Source organism: Arachis hypogaea, chromosome 2 (assembly GCF_003086295.3).
Source record: "Arachis hypogaea cultivar Tifrunner chromosome 2, arahy.Tifrunner.gnm2.J5K5, whole genome shotgun sequence".
NCBI lineage: Eukaryota > Viridiplantae > Streptophyta > Magnoliopsida > Fabales > Fabaceae > Arachis > Arachis hypogaea.
This window is the reverse complement of record NC_092037.1, coordinates 30,815,339-30,826,467: the sequence shown is the minus strand read 5'-3', so window position 1 is coordinate 30,826,467 and position 11,129 is coordinate 30,815,339. Positions and strand designations below refer to the sequence as shown.

Below are 11,129 nucleotides of genomic sequence, written 5' to 3'. Positions count from 1 at the left end.
CTTAAAAATCCACTTCCGGGCCCACTTGGTGTGTGCTTGGGTTGAGCAATGAAGTATTTTCGTGTAGAGACCTTTTCTGGAGTTAAACGCCAGCTTTCATGCCAGTTTGGGCGTTTAACTCCAAGTTTTATGCCAGTTCCAGCGTTAAACGCTGGAATTTCTGAGGCTGATTTGCCACGCCGGTTTGGGCCATCAAATCTTGGGTAAAGTATGGACTATCATATATTGCTGGAAAGCCCAGGATGTCTACTTTCCAACGCCGTTGAGAGCGCGCCAATTGGGCTTCTGTAGCTCCAGAAAATCCACTTCGAGTGCAGGGAGGTCAGAATCCAACAGCATCTGCAGTCCTTTTTGGTCTCGGAATCAGATTTTTGCTCAGGACCCTCAATTTCAGCCAGAAAATACCTGAAATCACAGAAAAACACACAAACTCATAGTAAAGTCCAAAAAAGTGAATTTTAGCTAAAAACTAATAAAAATATACTAAAAGCTAACTAAATCATACTAAAAACATACTAAAAACAATGCCAAAAAGCATACAGATTATCCGCTCATCAATGATCAAGCAATTTTATTGACTAAGTCTCAATCAAGTGAAATACACATTTTTTTTTGACGTGGTGGTCATTGATTTCTATTTTTTTTATCTTTCTTCATTATTATTATCATCATTATCATTATGGATGTCTTTTTTATTTTCTTTTTTTCTTATATATGTTTAAAAAACTAAAGCACATAAATTTTAATTCACAACATACAAATTTTGGTATACCATACAAATTTTAAAAGATCATATGTCTAGAGAATTGACAACTAACCAACAAAATTCATACAATACAAAAATTTTTAATATATAACACATAAATTTTTTATGCAAAACACAGATTTTTGAATTACTACAATTAACTCACTTAACCAACAAAATATATTCGTAATAAAAATTTATTTGTTATATGTAAAAAAATTTTTACTATATCAATAAAAGTTTTACTATGTATAAAAATTTTTGTGTTGTATACGTATAACATTATCGAATATAAAATATAATAAAGAGTCAAAATCGTAAAGAAAAATAAAATACTATAAAATTTAAATTTTAAATCTTAAATTCTAAATTTGATTATATAATCGTTGATTTAAAATATAAAATAATGCTACATAACTAATAAAATTTATATTTTTGATTAATATTTGATCAATGCTAAATTTTAAATATTAAATTTTAAATTTAAATTTTAAATTCTAATAATATAAAAATAAAACATTAACTTTATGTATTGGCTATTTATTATATTGACCTCTTAATATTTTTGTAAAATATAATAAATAAAAGAGAGAATATTTTGTTAAAATAGAACGAGATATGAATAGTAAAGTTCACCCAAAATTTAGCCGATTTCGGCTAAACTAATTTTCATTGGAGGTTCCATGTTTTGTCTTTTATCGGCCAAGATATGAATAATATCAAATTATAGAGTTAGGCCTAGTCTATAAATAGCTGAGGCCCATTCCATATTCGAACTTTTTCTTTTTAATATTGTATTACTAGAGGTGAAATTCTTCATTATGAACCAAACTGTGTGTTAAACACAACTATGGCCATTTACAAAACGTCAGTGACGTTTTGTATTTTTTTAATCAAAATAATATTTTTTTTAACAAAACGTCAGCGACGTTTTGTTCTTTCATGATCAAAAAATTTTTTTTATTACAAAACGTCAGTGACGTTTTGTATTTTTTTAATTAAAATAATATTTTTTTAACAAAACGTCAGCGACGTTTTGTTCTTTTATGATCAAAAATTTTTTTTATTACAAAACGTCAGTGACGTTTTGTACTACTACCACAACTGTGTAAAACACCAAAATGATCAAATACTTTTGTATTTCACATTAAAATTATTCATATATAAAAATTTTAGCCTCCATATTCACATACCCAACAATTTTGCTGTGCATTAAGAAAAAACAAACAAACAAACCAAAAAATGAGAAAAACACAAGAACTTTGGCATAGTATGCCAAAAAACAAAAAGAACTTTGGCATTATATATATATTCAACCAGGCGATTATATGTTTCCCTGTAGTCTAAAGATGAACTTTCATATTTAGAAGTTAGTGGAAATTTCCTGAAAGTAGACTTATTATGAAGAGATTAGTATTTAGGAAGGATAATACAAGGTAATATATTTATTATATTAAAAATTAATTTGGTTGATCGAGTGATCGGTTCAGCTTAAGTAAGTGTCACGGATTTGAATCATGTTTTGTATATGCAATAATTTATTGGCCAATGACTCTTAAATAAAGTTTAGATCCGCAACAAGTTAGTTATTAGCTTATCGAATTCGGAGATACTCTAAACAATAAAAAAAATATTTATTATATTAAAATAAACTTGCTGGAACCTCAACTTCAGAACAAATTAAAAAGTGTTTAATATAGTAAAAAGGTAATTAATCTAAACATATTATTTTTTAACAATAACTTAGGTAGGATAAGCACATATCCCTGTAAGATCATGAAATGTACACATTAGAAGAAAAAAAATATATTAATAATCTAATATTGAGTTGCCAACAACATTAAGAAACTAGATCGAAATAAAGGGATTAGATAGTTCGTTCTTCTTTTACAGTCACCGAGCAATAATGCATGTAATAATCTCCATATAGGTAGCAACAAAGTATGAAACCTAAAGCCAAAAAAAAATGCAAACTTAATAACAATTAACAATTAAACTAATGAATGAAGGAATGCTAGAATTGTTGTTACTTGTTAGCAATGAATGTAGTACACACACGCACCAGTTTGTTGATGGTGACTCGTGAAGGGATTGCACATGGGATCTAAATTCAAAAGTTCGGATAGGATAACCGTTACACCATAAAAGCAATGGAACATTGACAACCACCCTTCAAGACCCCATAATATACACACATGTACAACTGTTTGACATACTCTTTCATTTTCGGTATTTTTTATTCTCTTCATATTTTAAAAAAAAAATGTCTTACTTGCCTTTATGATGACTTTTCTCCTCTTTGGCATTGTAACCGGTCAATGTCTAGTTTGTAGTCACAAAAAGTTTCTTTTATTCATATTGCATTTTGCATATACATATATTTGTGAACATCTTCGTTAGGTAAGCAAATAGGGTCCAACCAGCTTTCTCCAACTTCTATTTGGACTGTATTTTAAGACCCCTAAAGGGGGAAAAAAAAGTAAAAAACATTTCATTCCATTTACTTAAATCTAACCCTAATTTTATCTTTGACTAATTCACACTTAAAGTAAAACAAAAGCAACTGAAGCCGCACTCCCCTTCTCTCCCCATGCCCACCCCTGCGTTGGTTTATAAACCTAATCCTAATTTTTGAAATTTTAAAATAAAATTTTTTTAAATGTTCAAGTTAGCTCATAGTGGAATTGGTTCCAGACTTTTTCTTGTGTGAATGTCAATGATATCTGGGATCTGGATAATTGGAAAATGCAAAGGCTCTTTTCGTAGATCCCACACGAAATTGGCAATCAACTTCAAACAATGCAGAGACCTAACCTTGGCACAAATACCGACAGATAGAAATGGAAAGTTAATTCAGATGGTGCTTATTCTGCAACCGTAAGTTATGGGCAATTGTTGTATGTGGCAAAGGATGCAAGCTTCAAACTTGTCCGGTGGAGTTAACCCTATCAAGTCGCTAGTGGCTATTTTTCCAACAACACACAAACTAAATGAAGTTGTTTTTGAAATTTTAAGTTTACTACAGTGTGTATGAATTATTTCTCTGTTGTATATGCTTCGAAGTTGGCAGAAAAGGATATTTTATAACAATGTGCTTTTTTGTAATCAATAATTCTCTTAATGAGGTGTGTATACTTTTTTTGTAATCAATGACAATCTTAAATTTGATATCACACTTAAAATAAGACCTAATTGGAAGAAAGAATTGAAAATACTAAAAACAAGCAGTTACAAAAGTGTATTTACATTATAACACGTATAGATAAATAAAGCACTGAAGCAGTTAACTTGTGTTTACAAAAGAATCACTACTAGAAGATCATCAAACATAATTGAATTGATTATTTACACAGAAAATAGCAGCAAAATTCACCTTTTATTTGGAGATAGCAGTCATCTTACTTGAGACGTTAGGTCCATGACCATAACAACAATGGTCCAAAAATTTGGACCAGCAATTGTACCCTCAGACTTAACTGTGTGTGAGTGCACATTTCTCCCACTTGTGCTACTTTTCCGTTGGGACTACTTATCCGTTTCTCTCATTAACTAAGGAATGCTACATATTTGGTGAAAAGAAAAACAACTCCATGTGACCGTCAACATTGCTATAAAATATGAAGGCAGAAAAAAAAACAAACTTTCTAAATGGTATTTAATTATTTATGCATGGCACTAATGGGTAAAATGGAAAATAGAATAACTCCGGCAACTTAGAATGATGTATAACATTGTATAGGTTCAGTAGTAAGCAAATTCATCTAATTTTCTCCCTTTTGTACAGTACTAGTTACACTACACTTTTAGAAGCGTTACGAGATGATGACCTATAAATAGTGATAGTGACAGTACCTGGAAGGGCCGAAGTATATGTAGAAAGAAACAAATACGTTTTTTCATTTGCCTTTGTCAATCGCCATCAATTCTTGCAGATTACACCGTTGGCATGATTTTATAATTTGATTCACCTTGAATTGCGTTGTTTTTTGAATATTGTCGTTATATGCTGCTACCCCTAGTCCCTACCCCTTAATGTAGCTACAAAAATTCTGGCTTTTATGTCTATCACGTAGTGCCTTAAATGCAACCTTGAAATCCACATGCACCATGAATGGGCCATGTAAACTTGTCCACATTCTCAGATAGTCATAATCATTCATCTAATGCCTAATGGGTTTGGGAAGAAACATTATGATCCCTTTATTCATCTTCTGATGAAATTTAACATTGTGAAACTTTGATTTACAATATAGGGAAACTTCCTAAGAACAAATAATGGCCCCGGTACAAAATTTTCTATGCACCAGCTATCTCTGCTACTAGTTCTTCTAACAACAATCTCTCAATTTCCCTACCTATTACATCAATTTCATCTCCTAAGTCCAACCACTGTGATTCCTTAACCAACACCTTCCCCAAAGCATCATCCTTCACTTTTCCCTGGCTTCCCAGCAACCTGAAAAGACCATCTTGGATCCGATTTTCGATCAGTTTAGAACCAACATTTGTTGTTGCACGGCTCACCCATGGCTGCAAGTTCATGGATTGATTGTGGATCTTGACAATTCCAGAATTTATGCGGTCAAAAAGCAACCGTCTTTCAGACCTTGAACAAGTGGTCCAATCACAGTACCTCTTTTCAAGTTCATTAAACACCGAGAGACTTAGAGGGGATTCCAGAGAATGCCAAAATTCAAAATTTGGATCAGGTTGAGCGCCATCGATGCCAGATTCAGACAACACATCAATAATGTAGGAAGACTCCCAGCTATCTTCAGTTCTGCATAATCGATTGTCTTCTGACAATGACAATCTAGTAGATCCTTCCCCACACTCTTCATCGCTTGAAATTAGCACAGATCCCTCCGCATATCCTTCGGATTCCAACTTCAGCAACTGGAGCTGCATTCGGAGCCCTGTAAATAATAATGTTTCATTAGAACAATGGAATGGAGTGAAAGATAAAAGTCTCAACGAAAGATTAGAACAATTTCCTTCAGTCAAGCACAACAGCCAGGAGTATGAGAGCATCAGATTCATATATATATGCTGGTGATTTGTCATGTCAAACAGCTATTTGATTCAAATCACAATTATCAGTTTGATCACACATACAAGATTAGCAAGAGATTGTTATGATATATAAGCTCAAAACCATCAACAAAATTGGCAGGAGAATGATGTGGTAATTATGAAGTCATAGATGATTTAGTCAAATTATTATTAAATTAAATGTAGTCAATGTAATTATGACTTATGAAGTAATAGCGACTCAGGATATAGTTATGATTAAATAATCAAATTTAACTTGTAACATTTAATAGACAAATTGACCGAAATTTTAAAAGTAAGCCATCAACCCCAAAAAAAGGATATAGACCTAGAAATGCATTTTCAGTGCATCTTATTATTCAAAAACTAGGATGCTACTGTTACAAAATAGATACACCAAACAAATAATATGGAACAATACTAATTGATCTCCATTTTCTAAATTGTGTACAATCCATACTGATGGAAAGATATTGTCAGTCCAACGTGAAAACAACAAAGGTTAATAGATGATGGAACTCAAACTATCTGCATGATTGTTTCTTATGAAATAGAACAAAAAATATAAAATTGAAAAAAGCCTCTGATGTTGAATCAACATAGTTAACTCTTCCTGTTTATTGTTGATGTAATTGTGATAAACATATGGCATGAGGTTTGAGTGGCTAAAGGAAATTAAATATTGAGCTAGACATGAAAATGGCGTATTAAACACAACAATATGCAAAAATAGAAATACATCCCCAGTTCAATTACCTTGCAGGTCAGCACTGAGACTTTCAAAACACTCGGAACATGATGACGACAGATCATCTGTAAAAGAAGGTTCTAGGACTGAGACTGGACTGGGTTGATCAGTATCTTTACCACATGACGATTCAAGTCCAGGTACAGGTGGTTGAAAGCAGTCTGAAGTTCCGTCAGAAGACCCAGCAGATAGTTCCTGAAAATATTACAACACATCAAGTATGGAACAGGAAGAAGTTTACATTTTTTTATTAATAATTGCAGGCCACCCCATCAGATCATGAGAAAATAAAACTATCCTCTGACAACAAAAAGTTTATTGAAGCATCTATTACAGTGGAAAATTAGCTGTGCAAGCACTTAACACAATTTCTAAGAAATTAACAAGTTTCAAGGCTTTCTACATCTCAATTTAGTGCACAAGTCCGAAAATAATGATGAAATACCTATGAAAATATTTGCAAAGTGTAAGGAGAGAGTTAGGCTGAAGCAAACAAAAGAGATAAGAAAGAAAATTTTGCAGAAACTGTATAAAACATCAAAATACCAATGGAGGATATTAGAAACTTAACCTGCTGAATTGAGTTATCTTTGTCAGCAACCCTGTTGTCACCTTTGGTCAAAACAAGAGATGTTTCAGGCAGTACTTTATCAGAAGGTTCACAAGACCTGTCTGCATCTTCATTTGCCACACTCACAATAGTATCAGGAAGCACACTTGTATCTTTGAGGGTCACAGCAAGAGATTCAGTGGTTGGAACATCTAGTTTAGGTGAACCTTCTTCAAGATTGATTTCCATTTTATTCTCAATGGCACTAAAGCTTGGTGAAAACTCATTACCTTCCAACTCAGACGAAAGCATAGACCAAGATTTCTTGTGACCAGATCTTGTGCTTCTACTATTTACACCATGCCTCTGATCATGACTCCTTCCTCTTCTCCTCTCCCGTCTAATGGCTTCCTTTGGCATCCTAAATCGATCATCACGAAGCACTTCATTGCGCATGATTGTTCTAGGACTTCCAAAGACATTAGAAGAAGCAGGTAGAGATCTTGACCTTGGCAAACTTCCAATACATCCATCCTTCCAACCATCCCTGCTGCTGATACCCAATGGTTCAACCCACCCAGCAGGTTTATTACGGTGCCGTTCCTCAGTAAACCTTCCATCAAAATTTGTGGTCTTGACATCCTTATCAGTGATAGCAAGCATTTCAGCAAGTGTGCTGCTCTTGCTGATAATTTGTATCTCTTGAGACTTGTGCGCCATTTTCCACCTTTCTGATAATCTCTTCTTTGCCTCCCTACTCACAGATGATTCACCAGAATGTGATGACCTCCTGCTACAATTATTAAGATCAGAAGAGTTTCCGCAAGTAGCAGGAGTTCCAACTGATTCCTCAGTAGATTCATTTCCAGATACACTGCAAGAACTATCATCCCCAGCATATCCTCTAAGTCTGGAAGAGGGCAACATCACGCAACCACCATTGTTCAAACTATTTTTCATTTGACGAGTGATTTCCTTAGCAATTTCTCTAGATTCCAAGGAGTTGTGCCTCAATGGCCGGGCAGTATCAGGCAAATTAATCTTTTGCGGATACATTTTGGAGTCCCTATATCGGATATCTGAAAATTCAGTATCATTTGCATGCTCAGACTGAAAAATATGTGGAGAACAAGGAGATGAAACATTCCGGACAGCACTCTGGGATTTCCCAAGATTAGGCTTTAGGACAACTATCTTTGTAGGGGAAGCACCTTGCTCATGTTTTCCCTTTGACTGAAGCTTTGATGATCGCGGTGAACTATGCATCACATGTCTTCTGTTGAATTGCCGAGGATATCCATCATGTTGCCTTTGATGAGATTTATCATAACTCAACAGTGCTGTGTCGGTATCTAATCTCCAGTCAAACTCATTTCCATACTTCTCAATTTCAGGTAATTGCATAGCTTCTGTGTGACCCAAATGTGATTCGAAAGGATCAGCTTGAAGATCACTTAGATGCTTTTTAAACAAAGAATCTGGCCGCTTAAAGTACTTCAGAAGAAGTTCCTTGTTAGAGTCAAGCACCTCAAGTGTATCATGGAAATCCCTCGATGACTGTAAATCCTGATAAGTTGCAAGGCGTTTGGCATCCATAAACTTCTGCTCAATGAATGACATCTCTTCGTTGGCATTCCTCAGGTCATTTGCAGACACATGTGATGAATACCTGCTGCTCTCTACCATTGGGATCTCTGAGACCTCAAACACATCCTTAAATTCTTGTTGATCCTTTGAGCTCCTCCTAGAGGATCGACCATCGTATGATGTTCCTCTGTTTCGCACTTTCTCTACAGGATTTTCTGATGAATCCTTTTGCTGCTTGTTAGTAGGCAGGCCATCCAGACCCATCAAACGGGCAATAACACCCGGATTTCTTCTTTTTGACTCGGTTTCTTGCGACATCTCATCAGCTAGTAACTTCTTAATTGGAGTTCCGAACAGTTGTTTTGAAGATCTCCACCCAAATTTGAACGAGAACTGCAACAATCAGCAAATTTGGTAATAACAGTTAGTTTTTGTTACTTTTATATTTTTCTATAACTATAACAAATAACTACGCCTAAATTAGAACAGTGTAAATCCAATCAACACACGAATTTAAAAAGCTATTAATTTACACTGCAAAAGTTAGATCTTCTTCATTCATGAATGTGCACTGACATAAATCATTATTAAAATATATATATACACACACTTACGGAATCTTTGTCTGCAACCCCACCACCGCAAGAAACAGAATCAGGAGACAAATCGGGAAATTGTCGCTGCCTATGAACTTGCTTACTCCCTGAAATGAATTATACAGCAAAAGTTAGTATGAAATGAAAACTCAGAAGTCAGCGGCAGTTAACAATTTAACAATTACGAAATAAATAAGAATAATGATGACAAAAAAAAATGTTCACTACTGAAATAGAATCAAGGCAAGAATAAGAATCAGCAAACCTTCTCACTGAGACGCGAAATAAAAATTAAAAAAAAAATAATGCAATATTTTGCCGTCAACTTAACACTCTGTGCGAAAAGCATAATTCAAGCATGGAGTTGAACAGTAAATAAATTAAGCACTGTGATCAAAAGGCATCATTACAATCTCAAATTCATTTTAAATAAATAAATAAATAAGTGTACGCAATTATACCAAGAGCACGCCAGGAACAATACAAAAAACCAGTTCATGAGTCCTGTATAAACCCAAAAATAATTTTTTTTTAAAAAAAAATAAGGTCTAATTAAGACTCTTCAGCCTTCGAAACGCTTCATTTCAAATATTCCCCCTTTTATCCCACCAAAACTAGCAGTTCTTATGCTTATGCTGTAAATGCTCGAGTCAAAAGGGGAAAAAATGGTAAAGAAAGAGCTGAAGTTCTTGCTTCTGAGATGAACCAAGCTTCAACTTCATATTTAGAGAGAGAAAACAAGATTTGAAAGAGAGAGAGAGACCTTGAGGAAGAACAAGAGTGTGCGGTTGGTTCCTGGAAGCAACGGGGGACCTGCGGTGGCGAGATTTCTCCATGTGGACGAGTCATACACGAGAAACCGGGGAGAACATGCAGATCGAGAGAGTACGGACGAGAAGATATACTCAATTAGTAGGAAGAAGAAGAAGAAGAAGAAGAAGAAGAAGAAGAAGGTGGTTGAGGAAGGAAGGAACTAGGGTAGGGAAAAACAATAGTGAAAGAAAAAAAAAACAAAACCCATAGGATGCTGAGCTAAAATTCAAACAAATCTAGAAACAACAAAAAAAAAAGGAAAGGAAAGGAAAGGGAAAAAAGAAAGTGCGTGATAGGCGCAGAAAAGAGGGAAGGAAAAAAGTGAGGTAAGAGAGAGAGAGAGAGAGAGAGAGAGAGAAGAAGATGGAAATGAGATTATTGAAGGAAGGGGTTTGATTTTTGAGGTAGTAGAGAGCGAAAGAAAGAAAGTGGGAAGGAAAGAGAGAAGTTAGAAGAGAGAGAGGGAGAGCATTAATGGAGGTCCGTTAAGAGCGTGGGAGAAGGGGGGTGGGAAGTGAGTGAGAGAGAGAGAGAGAGAGTGCGTGAGCGTGAGGGAGAGGGAGGTGGGAGTGTGAGTAAGTGAGTGAGTTGAGGGAGTATTTTGAACTTTTGAATGCCGTAACGCTGGCACACCACACTTACCCTTTGCGCGGGCAACTGCACACTCCATCATTCAACGCCCCTCGCCCCTCGCCCCTCGCCCCCTCCAACTAGCTACTACTGTACTACATACACCCAAACTTCTTTTTCGCCAATTCTATAGTATTTGCTCTCTAATTTTGTCTAATTCATTTTTTATTGTAAATTTTAAATATTTAAAAAAATATTATTTTATATTTTTTAAATTAAATATTAATTTTTAAAATTTTTATAAGTTCGACCGCTCTTTTTAAATATGACAGTAATTAGCCTTTTTTATATTCAAACTTTTAGAAAATAACACATTTAAATAGATTATAAAGATTTAAGTATGCAAAAAATTTTAGACTATAACAAAAAAAAAATTTAAAAAATATTATCGATAAAATAATTTTTGAA

General features: G+C 34.4%; 1 protein-coding gene across 1 annotated transcript; it reads right to left on the bottom strand.

Annotated features, from left to right (window-relative positions):
* Positions 1-4,920: 4,920 nt before the first annotated feature.
* On the bottom strand, positions 4,921-10,832 carry LOC112742293 (uncharacterized). The gene is made up of 5 exons (XM_025791535.3): positions 10,042-10,832; positions 9,297-9,385; positions 7,117-9,075; positions 6,554-6,740; positions 4,921-5,661 (listed from the first exon to the last, which is right to left on the bottom strand). Exons 1-5 carry the CDS (start codon positions 10,112-10,114, stop codon positions 5,042-5,044), a joined length of 2,928 nt encoding a protein of 975 aa, XP_025647320.1. The 5' UTR covers positions 10,115-10,832; the 3' UTR covers positions 4,921-5,041.
* Positions 10,833-11,129: the final 297 nt, after the last annotated feature.